General features: G+C 43.1%; 1 protein-coding gene across 2 annotated transcripts in view; it reads left to right on the forward strand.

Annotated features, from left to right (window-relative positions):
* LOC119660814 (epidermal growth factor receptor kinase substrate 8-like protein 1) overlaps positions 1 to 24,884 on the forward strand; it is a 115,841-nt gene that overhangs the window by 81,868 nt on the left and 9,089 nt on the right. For both annotated transcript variants that reach the window (XM_038069657.1, XM_038069655.1), the window contains one exon: positions 1,618 to 1,884. In XM_038069657.1, the coding sequence (XP_037925585.1) occupies positions 1,618 to 1,884 (267 nt within the window). The remainder of the gene's footprint in view (positions 1 to 1,617; positions 1,885 to 24,884) is intronic.

Here is a 24,884-nt window from a genome sequence, read left to right on the forward strand (position 1 = left end):
TTATCCGTAAATGTTGTTTATGGCGAGGAGGCGATCTCATCAGACTCTGCCTCGCGTCTCCACCCTGTGGAGCAGTGTTCGAAATCGGTTACAGCTGGCATATTTCTCTCTTTTTATTTAATTCAAAATCCGACAAGGATATGAATTATATCGTTTGAAACCGCCAAGTTTGCAACTAAAGTGGTTTCAGCTAATACAACTTCTTTTGTTTAGGAATAAGCGGAACGGAGCCCGTGATCCACTGAATGGTGGAGCGAGCTGCTTCTTAAATTAATGCGGCCTAATAATCAGTAGACGGCGGACCGTATTAACCAATAATTATCCCTTACCAAGAAGTAGTTGTACTCCCCGGAAACTTTATTAACAAATAGATAAGCATTCGTCTGTCTCGAGTATATGATACTAATTTGCAAATAACTAAAAAGAATCAAGCTAGGGAAAACTAGAATGCGTCCGTTTGTGTGAGTTCACTTTATATGGCGATGACGTCACGCACGTCTTGGAGAACAATGAATTCACGTGGAATACAAAAAAAACAATCGACCTTTAACTTTGTTAGTAATAGTTGGATGCGTTCTGAGAACGAAACCTGTTTCATTTTTTGGAGTAAATATTTTAAGTCCTCACAACGCTGTGTTTCACTCAATATAAGAAAGAAAATCATTTTTGAAAGTACTAATTGAGCCCTTTCGTTTGATAGCCTACACGACCTTTCGTATCCATGGGAAACATTTTTCCAGAAAAAGTTTATCGTTCATAATTCGATGGGCAGATACTGTTACAATATACAATATTACAATAAAGGGCTAAAGTACGGAGAATCCACGTATAGTATGCATACGCAGGTCGTATGAAAATATGTTGTTTTAATTTTTTTTAGCTTTTTTCAGTTGCTTGTATGTATATCAATTTCAGTTTCCCGAGTCTACACATACCTGTATATATGGACGTCAATTCGGATAAATTTGGTTTTGTGTATGGAGTAAAGCTGAAATATTCCTACTGTCAAACTTGTAACGTAGATAAATTGTATATGTTTGTACCACCAGCAAGGGATAATTGGCAATGTTTATTTGTTTAAGATGATCGAATACAGTAGAATTCCGATAATTCGTATTGTTAAGGGACTGGCTGTTTGGTACGAATTGTCGGGATTACCAATTATCGACAGTACAAAATAAGGAAAATTGACTCGGGAGACCGGCAAATGTGTACGAATACACGGAAATACCAATCATCGCCACTTTCCTGCAATTATATCTTCAATATGTATACACATTGGTATAGCTTGTTGTTTGGAAATACATGAAGGAATATTTTTAAATTTTAGCTGCGAAACATTGAAACTTCCGTACACAAAGCCTTTCATACCTGAAGCCTCCAGCTTCTGGTTTTCTACCTTATTCAGTATTTTACTTTCAGTGGTTTATGTTGACTTTTTATTGCATTTGATTGTTTTATAGCTAATTCGTTTTGACTGTGTTTTCTTTCCTGCAATTGGAAAATGGTATTGTACACTTTATTGTATTCTAGGGAGCATATGAAACGCATTTCTCAATATTAAAATAGAATCAACTTATGACAAAAGAAATTTCTTTATCCTTATTTACAATTTAGAAAAGCCACACTCATACCTACGTGATCATCAAACCAACGGGAACGAGGAAATTTACAACGGTACATACTCTCCCCAGGCTGATCAAAATGACCAAAATTCTTATGAGAAATCCCGGAAAAGCGCAACCCCAACGCAACAGCCGCAACGTGTCAATAATTTTATTTTTAATAGCGTACCAAACGTTCCACCACCGCCACCTCCTCCACCCCCGGTACCGGTTACAGAAGGAAGTTCACAATCATCATCTCGCACTAACACCCTTAATTGTAAGTAGAAATTTTAATATATTTTTGAAGGGGATTTTCCTATGTGACCCGCGATATTTGAACCTTCAGATTTTTTTTTAAATGTAATCATTTCAGTCACATTTATAATAAATGTTGAAAAAATTTGGTTTCGAGAAAAATGCGTTTAATGTTTTCGTTTTGTAGACACGGGTATACTCCAAACATATTCAAAATATATATAAAACGAAAAGTCGATCTCTGGAAACTGTCACATAGGAAAACTATCTTAAATAGAAAACTTTTATTTTGTAATAGAATGCAAAAATTGCTCGTTACGGCTGCAAGGAACTCTTAACACTCTTATAGCTAGTTCCAAGTTCCACAGAATATACATCTAAATAAATTACGCAAATGATTAATGTGGTCTTCCACAAAAAATACTCCTATATTTCTCCTTGACCGTTTTGTACCGCCTAGTTTTAGGTTGGCCAGTTTGCCAACTATATTTTAACATGCCAATGGCTGAAGAAGCTTATATAAGACTTTGAAAATTTCATCGATAAGTGCCAAATACACTAATCACGTTGAACAGACTTCCCGCCTCATTTTCCAGAGCAATCTGACAAAACAACAAGAAAACAATACCAATTTTTGGAAAATAAAACAAGCAAATATTTCAAATTCAATTCAAAAGCCGCTAATACAGGGTGCGGCAGCATAACTTCCTTTTTTCAAAACTCAATAAAAACTATTGTATGCATCGGAAAATATTTATTTATTTTTTATAATGTAGGTACATGTCTAAAGTTTTTTTATTTATATTGTTTTGAGGATCAAATCTGTTAGGTGACGTCCCCCATTCTCCATACATTGCGTAAACCGATTTCTGGTGTTTGTCATGACTCTTGTTAGCATAGCAGGTGTTATGTTGGCAATTTCTTCTTGGATGTTGGTCTTCAAATCTTGTAGGGTTCTTGGACGGTTCACATAAACACGGGATTTCAAAAAACCCCATAGAAAAAAATCACAAGGGGACAGATCGGGAGAGCGTGCCGGCCATTCCAAATCGCCTCTAATTGAGATAAGGCGCTCTGGAAAGTGTTCCCTCAAAACAGCCATCGATGCTCTTGAAGTGTGTGCTATTGCACCATCTTGTTGGAACCAAGTGTCCCCCAAAACCAAATTTTTTAGCTGTGGGAAAAAAAATTCTGTAGCATGTTTACATACCGGTCCGAATTCACTGTCACTGTAACCTCATTTTCCTCAAAAAACCAGGGACCAATAATTCCAACTGATAAAATTGCACACCACACTCTGACTTTGGGTAAATGCGAAGGCTTTTGATGCAATTCTCGAGGGTTGGTATCAGCCCAGTAGCGCATGTTTTGTTTGTTAACAGACCCACACAAATGAAAACGGGGTTCATCGTTAAAAAAACAATAGCACCCTCGGGAACGACATCAAGAAGAAGCTCACACGCGTTCATCCGAGAATTAAAGTCACGTTCTGAAAGTTCCTGCACTATCGCCATCTTATAGTGATGAAAATGAAGATCATCACGAAGAATTCTCCTCACAGAACGATCGGATAGTCCAAGGGCAGATGCGTGTTTGCGCGCAGAACGCCGTGGCGATCGCAACATTGACGCTCTCACTGCTTCAATGTTCTCAGGTGATCTAACGGGCCGAGGGACTCCAGTTCTTCTTTTTGTCACACTTGCAGTTTGTCTGAATGTAGTGACCCATGTAACAATTGATTTGCGGTCTGGGACGGGAGCCAACGGGGCTAAATTAAAGCGATTTCGAAATGCACGCTGTGTTGCAATAACCGAAAATCCGCTTGAAAAGTAAACCTCAATGGCAAAGGCACGCTCCTCACTATTCCAACGCATGATGGCGACTGAACCGTGTCGGGACAAAACTTTACAGTATCCCCTATTGAACGAGACCACTAGCGCTCCGCTATGACATCAACTAACTGAGTGGCGCGCATTTTAAAAAAGGAAGTTATGCTGCCGCACCCTGTATAACGTATCTAAATGTCGCTCGTGTCTCCTATACCCAGTTGATTGTTAAAGCCTGTCTATTATGCACCTTGTTATTTATTTATTTATAAGTATATATGTAAATAATTATTTGTATATATTGGTTTTACTACCCTTCATTCTCAACCAACCCCGCGCCAGTGTGTATTATGTTCAAAGCATGTGATTATCCACGACACTTTTTGTTAATTCTTAATGAATTTTTCAAAAACGTGTGTAACAAGAAGACTATACACAGGAGGAGCAACTGCAGCGATAAAGGGCCACGGAATCCAAAAGATTAATCTTGGATGCTTTTACTTCTTTCATCCTCACTTGGTAGGAGAGCAAACATGGATCTAGCGCCGAGAATGTTTCATATTCTTGCTTCCACCAAGCTTTCTATAGAGGAATTTTAAATGTATCATTCGCTCAGTAATTCTAATAAGATCCACTACAATTAATCCGAAATGAATCTTTATGGGCGCGGACTTTGGGTGACGCAATTCGCCGCGGTCGAGCATAAGCGAGATATAACGAAAATCGGATCAGCTGTGTTTGAGATGCCACCCGGGCTTGTCAATCGATAGGTAAGATTGGCACGTTTTTGTATATAGATAAGTGAATACGTGAAACTACTTTTGGCCATGTGGGTGAACAAGGTATTAGTGCCAGAATAGCAAAAGCTCATCCAATTGATATTACCAGATGAGAAGCTATCGTCAAAATGTTTGGGACCAATCCGATGTCAATTTGGAAGTAATTAGGACCGTTTGGCATTTTGAACGAAATACAGTGCATAGTGAAATTGTTAATCTATCTTAAATTGTCATCCAATTATATTCTGGATATCGGTTATAAATCTAGTAAAAGCATAACTGACGTCATTCAGTCGTCGATTAGCTTTATACCTCATTTCCGGCAATAAACACTTATTTCACTGACCATGATTACTGATACTAGCAGAATAGATTAACAATTACAAATTTTTAAACTTGGTACTCATTTCTTGTTTTAGTTTGTTTTGGTCTATGAGATTAAAATGATTGTATAAAAAATAATAATAACAACTTTGATGTAATACGCTCTTATTGTTCTTACGAAAAGTTTCATCACTTCCAAGTAAAGAGGAAACTTTGAATGGCGAACACGTATAAATGATGCATTTTTGTTACAAATTTAGCCATTACATTTAAACTTTGCCGTAAGAAACTCTTTTTATACAAATACTGATCCCATTTCTGTTACTTTTCCAATAAAAGTAAAAATACTTCGAGATAAACTAAACCTTTTCAAATAAAATTTCCCCTTCCATTGCTTCTCAAAACTCACGTTTCGTTGTATCACCTCTGTTTACTTTTTATTTGCACTGAAGTAAACAATGAAACGTACACTTTAAATTTTCAACTTTTGGAATGAAATTTTCGCGGTGCAAGCATTTCATGAATGAAACTATAGCATCGGCAACTTCCGAATAGAGTTTGCTTGAGACTACGCGAAATAGATGCCATTCAAATGCTTTTTTTTCATTCAGAAATTTATTTTTTTCTCGATTCAAAATACAAAAATATACAAATTTGGCAGCGGCCATGACACATATGTACTTCTTCGTTCAATCAAATATGGCTGACATGCTCTTTTAATCTCTCTCTTACTATTACGATTTGGCGAAGATTATGCTTTGTCCTTCTTTGGGGCGTATCAAGTGTAGGGATAGGCTTCCCCAATCCATTTGCAAGTCGGGGCATTTTAGCGTGGGTACTGCTTATTAGAAATACTGTGGTGTGAACATTACTAATTTCAGAGAGCAATAATTTGAGCCATATTGCTCTAGAAATAGAGGTACTAGTGTATACACTGATGTCCCAAGCGGTTCGTTTGTCACACACGGATGAACCGGTCTTGCAACTTCATTTCATTGCGAGATCTTGAAGAGTGTAAACGCGTTGTGAAGTTCGTTACGCTGTGGGCTCCCTTTGAGTGTATATTGTCGTGAACTTGTTAGGTTTTTGATACCAAATGTTTGTAATGTAATAAACGTGTCCAGATGGCTCAAGTGGTTAGAGCACTGGGCTATCGTGGCCGAAGATCGCAGTTTAAATCTCACTAGTGGCAGAGAGATTTGTTATCGTAACTGGTAGTCGGATACCAGTCAACTCAGCTGTGAATGAGTACCTGAGCCAGGGTAGTAATCTCGGGCGAGCGCAATGCTGACCACATTGTCTCCTACAGTGTCCTATAGTGTACCGTTATGGTCTTGAATAAAGTGCTCTAACACACTTCAAGGCTTTGGTCCAATTGGATTGTTGCGTTAACGATTATAATTAATGTAATAAAATCATCATCATTATCAACGACGCGACAACCGGTATCCGATCTAGGCCTGCCTTAATAAGGAACTCCAGACATCCCGATTTTGTGCCGAGGTCCACCAATTCGATATCCCTAAAAGCTGTCTGGCATCCTGGCCTATGCCATCGCCCTTCTTAGCAGGCATCTTAGGCAGGGTCTGCCTCGTCTTCTTTTTCTGCCATAGATATTGCCCTTATAGACTTTCCGGGTGGGATCACCCTCATCCATAGGGATTAGGTGACCCGCCCACCGTAACCTATTGAGCCGGATTTTATCCACAACCGGACGGTCATGATATCGCTCATAGATTTCGTCATTGTGTAGGCTACGGAATCGTCCATCCTCACGTAGGGGGCCAAAAATTCTTCGGAGGATTCTTCTCTCGAACGCGGCCAAGAGTTCGTAATTTTTCTTGCTAAGAACCCAAGTTTCCGAGGAATACATGAGGACTGGCAAGATCATAGTCTTGTACAGCAAGAGCTTTGACCCTATGGTGAGACGTTTCAAGCGGAAAAGTTTTTGTAAGCTGAAATAGGCTCTGCTGGCTGACAACAATCGTGATTTTTCGTTGATTTGCGTCTTGGTTGGCAAAGAGCTTTAGTATTAGTATTAGTTTAACTATATTTATTTTAATAACAAATCATTATTTATATTACCTCTTTTACATTTAACAACCATTAAAGTTGAAAATCTTTTACATTTAATAACAATCATTAAAATTTGAAAATCTTTTTCATTTAATAACAATCATTAAAAGTAAATAAAATTCATGCTTCTCTTTTTGCATGTCGTCGCAGAGTAACTCTCCTAGGTTGCCTCGCCGGCCCCGTGGCCGTCAATCCACTACCAACAGGCGTTTCGTGGTGAATCACGCCACTCTGGTGTGGAGTTCAGACGAATCTCCGCTAACCGACTCCACACTACCCCAACCCCACTTGATACTGGGTTTCAGCGACAAAACCCGACTCCTGGCCCAGAGACTTCAGACAGAACTCAGCCCCGTGGACAGAAGGCTTTAACCTGGACACGGAAATGCTTTTGGGCCTACCGCCGAGGTCAACCCTTAAGAAGTGCTCCCTTTTTTTCAACACTTCATATGGGCCCTAATATGGTGCTTACAATGACTTCCAGAAAGCATCCACGTGGGCCGAGACCAGTTCCTTGGGAATGTTAACCCTCGTCGAAGAATGATGAGATGGCGGAGGTGATTTTAATCTTGCCACCGTGTCCCGGAGCAAACACAAAAACCCAGTAGTGGAAAGGCAGACTTGGTGTCGAACGCAGGATCTCTGCGAAGTCTCAAATCCCCCCATATACTAGCTTGGCGGAGCTGCCGGCAAACTCTTCACGATGGGCTGTACGGAGGTCAAGTAAAACGAAAGGTAGGACTTGCGACTACGAAGAGTCATCGTGTGCCATTATAGCGGCCTGTCCGAAGTAAACTGGCTTATGAAGCTCAAATGTTGGAGTTGGCGACGGAACGCTTTGTCGGGCTGCTGCTTAAAAGTGAAGGTAAGAGGCTTGTCACCCGTGAACACTGAGCGGCCTGATTTCTAGGGAGTATTGCAAGTACTTTATTACCATGTGGGCGGCTAATAACTCACAATCATAGGTGCTCCAGTTCAATTTTTGGCAACTGTCAACGAAGCATTACCTGTCTCATACATGAAAAGGGGGATATCATGTAGTGCAGAATTATAGAGATATCATGTCCCTGAGTACGATCTATAAGATATTCGCGATATACGCGCAGAACATCATTAGCCCATATCAAAGAGGATTCACTCCAGGCAAATCAGCAACAGATCAGATTTTCTCTCTGTGACAAGTGATGGAAAAACTGCTGGAATATGGCCATCAGTTTCATCATCTTTATCGACTTTAAAGCCGCCTATGACAGTAAAGCCAGGGTAAAACTGTACACGGCTATAACAGAATTCGGTATCCTAACGCAAATGATAAGACTGACCTGACCTTGACCAAGGTGCAAGGCTTGATAAAAGCAGCAGGATCACTCTCGAGACCATTCAACATCAACATGGTCTGAGACAAGGGTATGCCCTATCATGGGTCCTCTCTTTAATTTGGCCCTGGAGAAGTGATTCGCGATGCAGATGTCAATATAAGAGGTACCATCCTCTTCAAGTGCACCCAATTACTGGCCTACGCTGACGATATTGACATTATGGGAATAATAACCCGAGATGTACAGCCTACTTTCATCCAGATCGAGCTTGTGGTGCGAAACCTTGGGCTGCACATTAATGAAGGAAAGGCGAAGTGCATGGTGGCAACGTCAGCGCCAAAGAACAAAGAACGAACAACATCGAATGACTCTGATCAAACGAAAACTATAAAGATAGGAAACTACAACTTTGAGACCCTTGAAAATTTCTTATGAGATATGTCTAATATCGAAAATCACAACTGATAACATCTATGACGATGACATCCGCGCACAATTGTTGGCAGCCAACAGAGCTTATTTCAGCTAACAAAAACCATTTCGCTCACAACGTCTCACCATAGGGTCAAAGCTGTTACTTTACAAGACTATGACCTTACCAGTCCTTATGTATTCCTCAGAGATCTGGGTTCTAAACAAGAAAATTTCGAACTGTTGGTCGCGTTCTAGAGAAGAATCCTCCGAAGAATTTTTGGCCCCCTACATGAGGATGGACGTTTCTGTAGCCTACGTATCGACGAAATCTATGAACGATACCAGAACCGTCTGTTTGTGGATAAAATGCAAATCCTTTTGCATTGTAATTATGTCACCTTCGGTTCGTCTTAGCACTGTTCGCAGGCAATTAGGTTTTTTTGTGTCGTAATTCGTGGTCTTTGTGAATGCAATTCTAACTATATTTATTTTAATAACAAATCATTATTTGTATTACCTCTTTTACAGTTAACAACAATCATTAAAACTGAAAATGTTTTACATTTAATAACAATAATTAAAAATTGCAAATCTTCTACATTTAATAACAATCATCAAAGATGAAAATAAATTCGAAATCCTAAAATTGGTGATTCTGTTTGCCTGTCACCGCATACTAACTCTCCTAGGCGGCTTCGCCAGTCCAACGGCCGTCAATACGCCAACAACAAATAGGCGAGCCACTCCGGTGGGGGAGTTTCGCTTCGTGGTGAATTACGCCACTCTGGTACGAAGTTCAGGCGAATCTCAATATCACCTCGTAATTGACTTTTCTTTAAACGCTTTAATTTTTAGTGGCTGTACACCAATAGAGCGTCTCGGGGGTAGGTTAGGAAGGTGCAGGAACTTTGCAGTTTTGCAGATTACTCATTGAGGAAGGTATTACCACACCTGGCAGTTAGGCATAAAAAGCAAACCCAAAAATTAGAAGAAGGAGAAATTTGAGATCTGATACGAATAACCAGCGAGAGTCATCTGACTTGGTGTCTGGGTCGGGTTCCGGAAATTGAGAGCACGGCGTCGAAACCGCTAATCGTGGAGTGACCAGGAGCATTACTTCCGCCTGCTGCAGCATTACAATCTGTGGCGACCATTACAGCAGGTTCGCGTAGGCAGCGGATGAATTGGACTGAGGAAATGAACAACTTCATCATCCGCTCCCACTACGAAATAACGGCGGGACGGTACAACAGCTTACCGACCCTTTTTGCACCAGAAATTCGCCGAGCGTTTCCCACAATTCGCGCAGGTGGCTTTGCAGTGAGTCGCAGACCAATATCGATTTATAACTCCCAGCGATACAATCCCGGCCATGATGAGGGAGCGTGTTCGACTTGAGGTCATCGGGGAAACTGGTGGTTCTAAACTTGCCTCGCAAGCGCAGAGTGCATAGCCGTTCCCTTATGCTTTCAAAGCCGATAACAGCAGGTTTCATTTTTTGGCTGACTAAGAAACCTACTCCGAGTTCATGGTTTACTGGATGGCCACTATAATATATGGTGTAGGGGCTCTTCTCCAGGAAACCGGTCCCTGTCCAACGCATCTCCTGTAACGCTGTTACATCAGCCCTATAGTGGGTATCAGCTAGCTGCTCAGCAGCTTCATCTCTGTACACGGAGCGCATGATTTCAACTTTGCACTGGAAAGAACCGAAGTAGTCATCCTGACTAAAAAAAGAATTCCGACCCTGCGTCCCATATCGTTCGGCGAGTCGACAATCGAGTCAAAACCAGCCGTAAAGTACCTCGGGCTGACCGTTAACTCAAAGATAAGCTTTTTGAGTAAATTAAAGCAGCAGCGAACAGTGAAGTGATCCCCGTTGCTTTTCTTGCTAAGGAGCGTCAAGTCATATACAAGCGCAAGGGAGAAGAGCCAAGAGAGGTTGTTGCTCGTGAAGAACGGCGACGCACTCTAGACTAATTTCAGCTCTCTTAATAATAATAATAATAATCGTTGGCGCAACAATCCATGTTGGATCAGGGCCTTGAATTGTGTAAGAGCACTTCATTCAAAACCGTAACGGTACACTAGGAGGCAATGTGGTCAGCATTGTGCTCGCCCGAGATTATTACCCTGATTTGACTCAGGTACTCATTCACAGCTGAGTCGACTGGTATCCGACGTCAAATCACGATACAAATTCCACTGCCACCAGTGAGATTTGAACCGCGACCTTCCGTACGACAGCCTTGTGCTCTAACCACTCAGCTATCCGGACACAGCTCTCTTGGCAAAATGAAAATAGAGGCAGATGGACTGTGCGGCTCATCGGCAACTTAGGTGCGCGGCTGATTCGGAAGCATGGTGAGACTGACTATTCCCTTACCCAATTTTTAAGTGGGCATGGAGGTTTTCAGTCTTACCTGCACAAGATTGGAAAGGCACGATATCCGGATTATGTGTTTTGCAATGGAGTTGTGGACGACATCTATCACACTTTTTTTCCTTCTGGAAGATTGGATGGGATTTGTCAGCAGCTCTATTTACACACAGGGCATCTCTCTCCAGACAACATTGTCGAGGAGATCCTGAGGTCTGTCACAGCAAGGAGCTCCCCACACACACAAATAGCTGCCAAAGAAATTCATGTGTTCACCGTGCATTGCTTTTGAATTCCATTCAGTGGGGCCCCACTCAGAGGGTTGAAAGATTGATTCTTCAAGTTAAGTAAAGACAGGCCAGAGTCTGCCTTACAAACAGCCGCATGCAAGGGACTCACCTGTTCTTTGCTGTAAAACACTGAGTCGACTTGCCGATGATCTTGTACCACCACGGCAACCACGTCCCTGTCTCCGATGTTACGAGGCAGGTTGATCTGCACCACAACAGAGTTTGGGTGATGCATTTGGAATAGACACCCAGTAGTTCGCATCCGCCGCTGGACGTTTTCTAGATCAGTTTTCGTCCACGGCTATATTACGAATCCATATGCCGGTGAATGAATAACCAATACATTCAATGCACTTACTTTATTCTTCCCCGAAAGATGCGGTTTCAGCATCAAGTTTACACATCGCAGCAATTCGGAATGCGGGGCATCCTTCAGATCATCAATTTGAACATGGGTTCCTTGCAGAATTCCTAGGTAGGAGAGACTTCTACAAGGTCTCTCTCGGTTATAGTTTGGATGTGGAGGTCACCAATACTATGTCAGACATCTGCCTCATGATGACCTTTGCGGATGATTTGGATTAGACACTTCATTAGAACCAATATACAAGATACAACATCAAGGATCAGCTCGCACTTAGTACGTAGGCCATATTTTATTGCAAAACCGTACCCTCAAGCATCATTCGGTAGCCATGAAGGAGGGTTCAGTGCCATGTAAAACCAAAGGGGACTCAACGAACCGAACCCTCTGGAAAGCTGTGGCATAATCGATATAGTAACTAAGGAGGTTTCTTTGGCCTCTAGTTGCTTGTCCTACAACTACCGAGTCGATAATGAGTTGCTCTTTGCAATCCCTTGACCCGACTTGGTAGCCCTTCTGCTCCTCGGACAGAATGTTATTGGCCTCTAGGTGTGCATTGACCCTTCCACTAATTATGGACGCTATGAATTTGTAGAGGGAGGTAACCCCCAAAGTCTACCCCAATATCCTTTCGTTTTCGTCACCGAAAACTATACTGTCTGGACGCGCTGTTGGAATTCGTTTATTGATCTGAAAAAACTAAGCTGGCTCCTCGCGTACGTTTCATTCTGATCACGCCTGGAATAGTGGCGTGGCATGGGTTGAGAATGAAGGGATGTAACTTTTCTTTAATTTGAAGAGCTGAGCTTTCAAAATCATTTTGAGGAGTCAGAATCTCTCTCGTTAGCTGCTTTGTGCACCCAGGGCATGACTGAGGACGTTGAAGTATGAACACTGATTTCAAAACGTTTTGGCCCCCATTTTGCATACCGAAACCATAAAAAATATATATAAATAAATATTTATATGTATATATCTAAATAAATTCGTTAATAAATAAATAAACAAAATAGTTTTTGTATGGTAACTGGTATTTATTAAAATGATTTAAATGCTAACAACATAGCATGCAATAACATGCATGAGAAAATATATACTATACAAGTCATCAAAATAGTTACATAAAAGGGTAGTACTTCAATTAATAATTCTTTAATAACTAACAAAAAATTCGTTATTTAAGATATACACAAATTTTGAATAATTAACATGTCTTTAGAGAAAGACAAAGTATTCAAAAAAAATTTGATTTTTATTTTAGTTCAATTCTTCTATCTTTGAAAGCTGTCGATAATGTTGTTGTAAAAATTTTCGCATAAAAAATATGCTGGATATTGCTGGAACTATTTTGCTTTTTTAGTCCTCATCGAAAAAAAAGCACAGTGAGGTCTGTTTCCGAGAGATTGCAAAGCAAATCGTCGGGAAATTTCGACTTGTAGTTTTCATACCGTGAAGAATTAGGAAGCTAGTTTCTTCATTAAGCGTATCAACAATTTCTGAAAGGAAATGGTTAAAAGATAGCCCGACATCCATAACAGTGGCTGGGAAAGCCTTGACTGGAAAAATATTCGACATTCGAGGATTTTATCGCATCGGTAGAAAATAGCACACGCGACCAACAAAGGAATTTATTCTTAACATCGCAGTCGTTGAGCCAATTCGCAACATTATATGTTACAACTTACAAACAAGTTGGGAAATCGGAAGCTCAGCGCTTCAGGTATGAAAGGTTTTGTTTGCTTCTTCTGTGAGTATATTTGAGTGCAGAACTATTTGTACGTAGCCCGTTATGTATATGCATTTAGCATGTCAGACTACTCACTTTAATGGGATATTGATATTTAGTTGCAGTAAATTTACACGGTAAACTCAACTTTGAACTACTGTACCTTTGTTAGTAATAGTATGATTGTGATCAAACTCGGGAATAATGTTTCATATTATATTCTATACTACCACCAACTTTTATAACTCTGGGATAAACTGTAAATGTTGTATGCCCCTTCTGCATGTATGGGGACCTCTTCCAAATCTCAACGTAGAAGGATATCACTCACTGCATATCTGGGCGTTCACAGTTCCCACCTTCTCACCAAATTTCGTCTGGATCGGTATAGCCGTTTCCGAAAAAGTGCGTGTGACAGACAGACAGACAGACATTGAACCGATTTTAATAAGGCGAACGTAAGTCTTTTTTTCAATATCTTATCAACAATTTTTCTCTTGATGGCAAATGACCGCGATCCAAAAGATTACCTCAGCGGATCACCAATCGCACAAAAATGAATCTTTACCTTGATTCAATAAAACAATTCGAAACTTTTTATTTTAAATCACAACCAATTGCAAATTCATCATGTGCAAAAAGCTTTACTATCGATGCACTACACACAAATGCAAATCAAATTGAAAACTCAAGCATTTATTGTTCATTTTTATCGGACTAATACACCACACGATCCATCAGCAACCAATTCCGCTGCCCTGGAGGCAAATATAAAAAACACTTGCACTGGAATGCAATTCATCGCATTGGCTCCATACAATCTATGAATTTGCGATGAATGCTCGGCATTGAAATGATGGTATAGCTCTGGTATACACGCTGCACTTTATTTCTCATCCGTCTGCTGGCATTGTAAGTGCTGATTTGAATTAACCTAGTAATGCCTTGGCTTAGTGTGTCCCGCTGACGTTCCAGACGATTTATGGCGAAACAGCTGCATCAGGCGGAGTAATGCTACTGGTTATCGTGGCTCCTAGATTACGAACCGCCCCACGATTAGCGGTTTCGTTACCGTGCTCACAGTTAGATACTAGACAGCTACCACACTCCCCCTTGCCCCTCAAGGGGGGAAATCAGTGCTAGTACGTACGATTTTAAATTGTTTTGCTCTTGAGCATGAGCGAGATGTAACGAAAATTCGATCAGCTGTGTTTGACATACCGCCCGGACTTGCCAGTGGATTGGTGAGATCGGCAAGTTTTTGCTTATGGAAGAGCACGGCAGTAGTACCAGAATAGCAAAAGCTCTCCGATCTCTCTCTTACCAATACGATTTGACGAAGATTATGCCTTTTCCTTCATAACAGTAACTATTTTTATGAGTCGCGGTACGATCGCCTGAATTAATCGAAAAATACATTCCACATTCCTTCTGCTGGGAGCTCTTTGGCGTTGATTCACCCAAAAAAACCCAACTTAATGTAGAAGGGCTAAATTGGACAAAAATTAAATTTTCACAAAACAGAAAGGCTACGCTATGTTGCAGGTATTGTCGATTCGTTGTAAGTCTATGTACAGTATCTCCCCTTTGAATTATAAACGATGAATTTTTTTGAGAAAATTTACTATATCCCTGGGTTTTTAATTGTGAGGAAAAATCAGAATATATTGTCACCTTCATTTGTTTTCCCACTACCTATAGTGAGATGTTAAAATAGAATTAGCACCGTTATTTAATTGCCAGTCGATTCATTCTGTCGAAAGTTGTATTTTAAGCTGGTCGATTTTTCAATTTGTTGTGCTTTTCGTTCTCTGAGAAAAATCAGGAATTTAAGCTTAGAATAGTTATTTGCCAGATTTGTAGTGTGGTTAACGGTACAATGAGTGAAAACATGGATTTTAGTTTGGATATGCACTTCAGTTTTTTAATAATGGCAAATTAACAGGAAATGGGTGAAAAAGGAGGTAGATGTGAGTTGTGCCCTTTTTGAATGAGGGAAGCGTAGCGTGTAGTGATTACCTGAAATGACCGCATTTCGAGTTATCAGTGGCTAAAAGGAGCGAGAAGATTCAGTACTGCACACGAAAAAGCAGAAATTTTTCAGAGTAGTCGAAAAAACTGCAAGAGAAAGCGGAAGGCTAGTGAAAAGGAAGACCGATTAATTTTGGCAAAGTTTCAGGAGGCTCGAAATGCAACCTGCCAGAGTACTTTGGATGACTCAAGATAAACTTGCGTTGAGATATACCATCACGTTACGCAAGGGGTTGAAATGCAGGAGACCAGCTAAAAAGCCAAAGTTAACAGAATCGATGCGGCAATAATGATTTTTATGGGCCGCTTATTTGAGAAAGACAAATTGGGTAAAAGAAGTTTTTCTATTTTTCATTTCTTTAAGTGATTTTTACTCATGAATGTCACCTAGAGGCATTGACCGCGGTGGCAAATTATGAACACTTGTCTGATGGCTGTATGGTTAAAAAGATTAAATATCCACCAGCAGTAATGATGATGCAACTACAGACATTCCTGAAGAGGGGCCTACAATTTATTGAAGATACATCGCGACCTTGGTAGTACGTCAACGTAATACAATGGGTTTTTGTGTCATATATCAATATTCTGCAGTTCCTCTTCTTTTTCTTCAGCCTTCAGCCAATCTTTGCAAGTGAATTCTCGTTTGCACGAATTGCGTGACCATACCATCGAAGACGCCTCTCTCGCAACTTTTCCATGATCGGTGCAACCCCATAACGATCGCGGATATCCTCATTTCGGATGTGATCTAAACGTGTGACGCCACTAGTCCAACGTAGCATCTTCGTCTCCATTACCGCAAGATGCCGTTCATTGTCTTTTATGGTCGGCCAACACTCAGAACCATAGAGAGCGACTGGACGGACGACATTGCGGTAAATTTTAGATTTGAGACGTTCGTTGATACGTCGATCACAAAGGATACCAGATGTGGAACGCCACTTCATCCAGGTTGCGTTAATGCGTGTGGCAATTTCATAACGCAGCTCTCCATTGGCTGATAGCGTTGACCCGAGGTATTTAAATCGCTCAGTTCTGGGCAGATCACTGCCGCTGACAGTGATTGTGCCTGTTTTATGGGGTTGTTTTATGCTCGAGATCATTTTTGCTATCAGATGCTAGGAAAACATCATCTGCATAAAGCAGTGTGTAGGGCGCTGGACGTTGGATATCCCGTGTGACGGTGTCCATAACAAGGACAAAGAGGAGTGGTGAGAGGGCGCTTCCTTGATGAACACCAACAAGGACACGAAGCGGTTTTGATACACCCGCCATACTTCGAACTTTACTTTTCGGCTCGTGGTAGAGCAATTGAACCCAGCACACGAGTTCTTCTGGCACGAAGTGTTGTCGTAAAGCATACCAGATGAGTTCGTGTGGTACACGGTCAAACGCTTTCTCTAGATCCAGAAAGGCAATGGAAAGAGGGCGATGCTTCTCACGGTGTTTCTCCATGAGTAACCGCGCAGCGTGTATTGCGTCAGTAGTTCCGCAGTTCTTGACAAATCCGGCTTGATTCACGGTTATTTCAACGATTTCGTGAATACGGTTGTCAAGAATGCGTTCAAAAATCTTCATGGTATAGGAAAGTAACCGGATCGGACGGTAATTTGAACATTCTGCTGGGCTGTCTTTCTTTTTCCATATTGGAACAGTGGTACTTTCTTGCCAGTCAGATGGTGTTCTTCCTTCCTGAATAACCCGGTTAAAGAATTCACTGAGCCACAGTGTTGGGTCCCAGCTCTTCGCTTTCCAGAGCTCAGATGCGATGTCGTCAGGTCCTGTTGCTTTCCCCGATTTCATTTGTTTTATTGCCTCCTCGACTTCAGTTGCGCTGACTGGTGGAACTGTTTCAAATGTCGGCAATGATTGTGGAGGATGAGCAAATTCTTCAGTTGAAATCTGCTCGAAGTATTCTCGCCATCTATCCGTTGCGGCTCGACGGTTGGTAAGCAAAGTACCGTTCTTGTTATTAACACAACAGAAGTGTTCGATATCCTGTGTGCGTTCATCACGGCTTTTAGCAAGTCGATACAGATCTCTCTCGCCATCCCGAGTGTCCAGTTTATCGTAAAGATTTTTGAAATGGTTCGTTCGGGTGACAGCGACCGCTTTCTTTGTTTCCCGGTTGGCATTCTTATAAATTTGCCAATTAGCAGGCGTTTTATCCTTCTTCTCACCAAATCGCCACCATTTAATTCGCGGCGGGCCAGTGCGTTCCTCACGCTGTTTTATCGGTGGCTTAATTCGCAGGACGGCAATCAACGGCCGATGTTGAGGTGCGATGGTCTCATAGGGAACGACTTTGCAATCAGTGACAGTGGTAAAATGTTGGCGTCTTATGAGAATATAATCGATTTGCGTTTTATTGTTCCCACTATAAAATGTGGGAAGATGAGACAATCGTTTGATGAACCATGTATTCATAAGTACAAGGTCATGGGTGTCCGCAAAATCGATTATACGCTCGCCACCTTCATTGCGCGCTCCGAACCCCTTTCCCCCATGGCACTTGTTATCGTCTGCCTTTTCACCCACATGACCATTAAGGTCGCCGGCAATGATTATGTAATCGTCAGCAGGCACGTGACAAGTGTTTTCATCGAGAAGTTGCCAGAAGGCATCTTTCTCGGCATCAGGTCGGCCTGTCTGTGGTGCATACGCGGTGAAGAAGTGAGTAGTGCGATCAGCTGATATAATGGTGAGCTTCATCAGCCGATCATCAAATCATTCGACTTCTTTAATGGCATCACGGAAACCCTCTGAGATGGCAATGCCAACACCATATTGAGTGTGTGGGTTACCAAAATAGAGAAGTTTGTAGCCATTTTTACCGCGTTCAATGTCGCAGCTTTTGGAACCAAACCATCGGGTTTCTTGCAGACCGCAGATGTCAATGCATCTTTTCCGAAGGGCTCTTGCGAGTTCCTCGGTCTTTCCAGTTAGGGTACCAACATTTAGCGTGCAGACACGTATTTGTTTTGTTCGTTGTGTGCGGACTAACTTGCTTACGTCCTGACGCCGTCCATGCATCAAGAAACCTTGCCCATTTCTCGACAGGACCGGGGCCCGTCCTGCTGCGTCGACTGAGGTGGACGCCCTAGCATTTCTCCGAGGCCTGTGACTTAATCCGATCATCATGTTTGTAACGACATTCTATGCATTTTCTTGGTCGACCTGTCGCGGAGAGAGAGATCAGGTAGGATTTAGCATAGTAGGATAACTCCAACTATACTCTATTTATCTCTTTCCCTGATCTCAGCATTTTATTTTTGTTTTACTGAGGATAGTACAGAGCACGTTGCCTCAAACCCTCCTCCTTTACCTGGGCCTGGGACCAGCATACTATGTTAATAGCATGGCGGAGTTAATATTCTGCAGTTCCTGTGCATCAATTATCCTAGGTAGCATGAATTATCTAAAGTCACTGGATGCGGATCTACTGCTTTGGCCCGGCAATTCTCCGGACTTAAACCCGATAAAGAATTGTTAGGTTTACAAATTTCAAAGATGGTCTTAAAATACGGTATAATGACATTGATTTAGAAACAATTATTAGAAATTGTATTCGCAATACACCTAATCGCATGAGAGCTGCAATTAAAAATGAGGGCAGGAGTACAATGTATTAAATGTGAGAAGATGTTGGATTTTAACAGTATTACACACATATAGTATGTTTTTAAAGGGTTTTGTTTGCAAAACAAAACCTTATTAAAATCGTTTCAATGTCTGTCTGTCTTTTTTTTTTTGAGAAGGTGGAAATCTTCAAAAGACTCCGGCCTGGGCATCCCAGAGTGTGGGATTTTTACCCATTAAAACAACCCCGGTTCTACCCCCTGGATTACAGCGATCATGGAATTGATCGCATCCCAGTCTTCCTGACAGGCTACCATTCTCCGGACAAAATTTTCCGGTGATAGCACTTCACCTAGAGTTTCCACTAGGCTCTTCCTTTCTTCCACGAACCTGAAAACGTGCGCTGGTTCTTCTGGAACCCCGCAGTTTGAACAATTAGACGAGGTGTCCAATTTAAACCTGTACACGTATTGACGGTACCCTCCATGGCCGGTGAGAAACTGGGTGAGATTATAATTGATCTCCCCATGCTTTCTCTCCAGCCACTCACCGATGGAAGGGATCAACCTGTAAGTCCAACGACCCTTTTTTGACTGGTCCCATCGCTGTTGCCATCTGCTTATGGATCTCTTCCTTTCGGCTTTTTTCACCTGAGATAAGGGAGAGATGGACCTGGTGTTATAAATGTTCATAATTCCGGTTGCCAGAATGTCCATCGGCATCATTGCCGAGATGACGAATGCTGCATCGTCTGAGACGGTCCTGAAGGTAGAACACACCCTTAGGGATGTTCTTCTGTAAACCGTACTCCGTTTATGTGTATTGCCTAAAACCTGCAGTGCTTTTCCCCAACCTGGGACTGCATGCTATGAGCAGCCTGCAATTATACCGCGGGCCTCCTACGTTCGGCATCATCCTTGCCAGGGCAATATTCGTGATGATGAGGACCGCTTCCGTCTTTTCCTCCGCGAGTGCCAGTCCAGCACTCTCTAACCAAGCCTTAACAGCACTGATTGCTTCGCTTGAGTACAACTCAGCATACTCGAAATGCTTTGCGACCACAACCAGTGCTATATCATCGGCGTAACCCACCACCGTGGCCTCCTCCGGAACCGGAAGGTTGAGTACATCATTATACATGATGTTCCACAGTAGTGGTCCTAGTACAGAGCCCTGTGGGACACCCGCGGAGACAACGTACTCTTTAGGTCCATCATCCATATCATACCAGAGTGTTCGCTCTTTCAAGTAGCTGTCGATAATAGCGGCGGGGTATGTGGGAACACCAATCGTCGCCAGAGACTTTCGTATAAGGTTCCAATTGGCCGTGTTAAATGAATTCCTCATATCCAGGGTCACCACCACGCAATATTTGCTGGTACAACCCCTTCCGTGAATTGCATTTTCGGCCAAGCCAGTAGCCATTTTGATGGCATCAATGGTTGATCTGGTTTAACGGAACCCATACTGCCTATCTGAAAGGCCCCCTTGACTCTCGACGACTGCAAATAATCTATTATAAATGACCCGCGCCAACATTTTTCCCATAGTGTCTAGAAGACACTGGTCAAAGGGTAGTATAGGTCCCGGGGCGAAACGTGGATTGGTACCCACGATGGAGCATAAAACCTGGGAAATGCCTGCTGAACCAACACCAACAGCTCTACTACCAAACCCTATCTCCACCTCCACGTGGTGACCGCTGGGAGCTCTTTCTTGACGAAAAGCTGCAGACGGAGAAGGATGAAGGCGAGTCTCCCGCGCCTAAAAACGGGACAAATTGTACCAACTGGTCCTCCAGGTTGGGGGTTGGGTAGGGCTGACAACCCTACACGGAAAACAACCGTTACGAAGCCACAACAGGAGCCTCGGATAGGATGGATATTAAAACGACGGACCCGGCAACGACAAAGGAACAACGATTTGCGCATTTTCTCATGGAACGTGCGCTCCCTGTACAGAGATGAAGCTGATAAGCAGCTAGCCGATACCCTGTCCCAATATAGGGCTAATGTAACAGCGTTGCAAGAGATGCGATGGACAGGGACCGGTTTCCTGGAGAAGAGCCACTACACCATATATTATAGCGGCCATCCAGTAAACCATGTGCTCGGAGTAGGTTTCTTAGTCAGCCAAAAAATGAAACCTGCTGTTATCGGCTTTGAAAGTATAAGCGAACGGCTATGCACTCTGCGCTTGCGAGGCAAGTTTAGAAATATAAGCCTCATAAACGTTCACGCCCCTACAGAGGAGACTGCAGAGTCGGAGAAGGATACCTTCTACGAGGCAGTAGAAAGAACCCTCGAAGCCTGTCCCAGATATGATATCAAAATCATACTTGGGGATTTTAACAGCCAAGTAGGGAAGGAGCCCGTATTCAGGCGATACGTTGGCTACCATAGCTTACACGAAAAAACAAATGATAACGGACTGCGGACTATTCAATTAGCAGGGTCACACGAAATGGTTGTTGGAAGTACCTGGTTTGCGCGGAAAGCGGTCCACAAACATACGTGGGCCTCTCCAGACGGGACCACTTTCAACCAAATTGACCACGTGTTGATCGAACGCCGCCACCTCTCAGCCTTGATGAATGTCAGAACATATAGGGGGGCCAATATAGACTCGGATCACTATCTCGTTGGCATGGTGCTCCGAGCTCGAATAACAATACCACCTAGAAGCCCCTCTGACAATCAGGTGAGAGTGAACACTGAAGCCATCCACAACACAACCCTCCGCGACACCTATAAGAGGGAAATGGATGCCGCAATAACCGCAGTCAATAGAGGACCTGGAGATGAAGCATCAACTAATGATCTTCACAACCACCTGAAGAACGTTATCATGGATACGGCCACAAATATACTTGGCCCCAGCCGCAAAAGGAGTCGGAACGGCTGGTTTGACGATGAATGTAAGCTAGCAACGGAACGGAAGAATGCCGCATACCGAGTAATGTTGCATTCTCAAAGAACGCGGGCACGCGCGGAGACTTATCACGAACTCCGTCGAGCGGAGAAGCGACTTCACAGACGGAAAAAGGAAGCCTGGGAGAACCAACAAGTCTGTGAACTAGAAAAGTACAGGGAACAACCGCACCAGGCGCGGAAGTTTTACCAACAAGTCAGCAGGATGAAGCCTTATACACCTCGATGCTCATCCTGCCGAGACAAAGAGGGAAATCTGATTTCCGACAGAATGGGCATATTAGAGCGATGGGTTGAGTACTTTGATGAGCTACTGAACAACCAGAACATCGGCGAGTTGGAGGTCCCGCCAACTGAAGACGACGGACAAATACTGCCACCACCAAGTTTAGGAGAAACAGTCCGTGCAATTCATCGGCTAAAAAATCATAAGTCGCCAGGGGCCGATGGAATTACAGCCGAATTGGTTAAATATGGAGGCGACCAGTTACACCAAGTGGTTCATCAACTTGTGCTCAAGGTATGGGACAGCGAATCAATGCCTGACGATTGGCAGCGAGGCATAATCTGTCTCATACATAAAAAGGGAGATATAACACAGTGCAGCAATTATAGAGGTATCACGTTGCTGAGTACCATATATAAGATATTCTCCACTATCTTGCTAGGCCGGATAGCCCCATACGCCCAGAACATCATTGGCCCATACCAAAGAGGCTTCACTCCAGGCAAATCAGCAACAGATCAGATTTTCTCTCTGCGGCAGGCGATGGAAAAACTGTTGGAATATGGACAACAGTTGCACCATCTGTTCATCGACTTTAAAGCCGCCTATGATAGCATAGCCAGGGTAAAACTGTACACGGCCATGAGGGAATTCGGTATCCCGACGAAATTAATAAGACTGACTAGGCTGACCCTGACCAATGTGCGAGGCCAGATAAAAGCAGCAGGATCACTCTCAAGACCATTTGACATCAACAACGGTCTACGACAAGGGGATGCGCTATCATGCGTCCTCTTTAACCTGGCCCTCGAGAAGGTGATCCGTGATGCTGAGGTGAATGCAAGAGGTACGATCCTCTTCAAGTCCACCCAACTACTGGCCTATGCTGACGATATCGACATCATGGGAAGAACCACCCGAGACGTTCAAACTGCCTTCATCCAGATCGAGCAGGCGGCGCGAGATCTTGGGCTGCACATCAATGAAGGCAAGACAAAATACATGGTGGCAACGTCAGCACCGAAGACGAATCAACCAACAACATCAAATCGCACTGGTCAAACACAAGCACGAACAAGAATAAGGATAGGGGAATACAACTTTGAGACCGTTGACAATTTCTCCTATCTAGGGTCGAAAATCACAACCGATAACAACTACGATGATGAAATCCGCGCACGGTTGTTGTCAGCCAACAGAGCCTACTTCAGCTTACAAAGACTGTTCCGCTCGAAACGTCTCACCATAGGGTCAAAGCTCTTACTGTACAAGACTATGATCTTGCCAGTCCTCATGTATTCCTCGGAAACTTGGGTTCTTAGCAAGAAAAATTGCGAACTCTTGGCCGCGTTCGAGAGAAGAATCCTCCGAAGAATTTTTGGCCCCCTACATGAGGATGGACGATTCCGTAGCCTACACAATGACGAAATCTATGAGCGATACCATGACCGTCCGGTTGTGGATAAAATCCGGCTCAATAGGTTACGGTGGGCGGGTCACTTAATCCGTATGGATGAAGATGATCCCACCCGGAAAGTGTATAAGGGCAATATCTATGGTAGGAAAAGAAGACGAGGCAGACCCTGCCTAAGATGGAGCGATGGCGTGGGTCAGGACGCCAGACTGCTTTTAGGGATATCGAATTGGTGGACCTCGGCGCAAAACCAGGATGTCTGGAGTTCCTTATTAAGGCAGGCCTAGACCGGATACCGGTTGTTGCGCCGTTGATGATGATGATGTCTAGAAGACATATGGGTCTATGGGAGGACGGTTCCCCTGGCGGTTTGCCAGCCTTAGGCAACAGCACCAGCTTCTGCTCCTTCCATGGTGCAGGAAAGATACCCTCCGACATGCACGTTTCGAACAGCTCCGCGAACATATCCGGTCTACATTTGACGGCAAGTTTGAGGGCCTTATTGGGTATGCCGTCAAGACCCGGGCTTTACTGTCGCCTATTCGAGTGCAGATCTCCATTAGCTCGTCCCTAGTGACTGGGGGCGCTGGAAGGTGTCAGTACCCCCCTCTTGCTGGGGAGATAACCCCTGGATTATTTTCAACAAGAGTATAGGGCACGTGATCTACGGAGACGATCGGCCTCTGAATCGTCCTGTCACGATTTTATAGGCGCTATCCCACGGATTTATGTCCGCTTCCGAACGGAGCTCCTTAAAACATTCCCTCTTACTCCACTGGATGGCGAGTTTGAGGTTCTTGCGAGTCTTCGAGGTCGCTATTCCACCAATAATTGGGTCTTCTAGTGGGGAATGAGCATCTCCGAGGCATCGACGCGTCGCATCCTTTAAAGATACTCTGTGTTACATGGAGAGCTCTATCCATGAAGGCGCCTGCTTTGCTAGGCAAGTCTAACCACATCTCCATGAATGTCTACTCATCTATCGCTTTGGCAGACCATCCTGGTGTTCTTCTGGATTTCGGATTCCTGCGTGCGGGTTTCCTGCCTTGTGGTTCCATCCTTAGTTCAAAAGTGATAGTATGGTGGTCGCTGTACGTTAAGTCCTCGCTAACTTGCCAGGACAAGTCACGTGCTAACGCAGGGCTGACAAAAGTTAGATCTACAATTGAACCAGTTCCCCTTTTCCGACAAGTGTTTATATCGCCAAAGGGTAGTATAGGTTCCAGGGCGAAACGTGCATTGGTATCCACGATGGAGCATAAAACCTGGGAAATGCCTGCTGAACCAACACCAACAGCTCTACTACCAAACCCTATCTCCACCTTCACGTGGTGACTGCTG

Source organism: Hermetia illucens, chromosome 7 (assembly GCF_905115235.1).
Source record: "Hermetia illucens chromosome 7, iHerIll2.2.curated.20191125, whole genome shotgun sequence".
Taxonomy (NCBI): domain Eukaryota; kingdom Metazoa; phylum Arthropoda; class Insecta; order Diptera; family Stratiomyidae; genus Hermetia; species Hermetia illucens.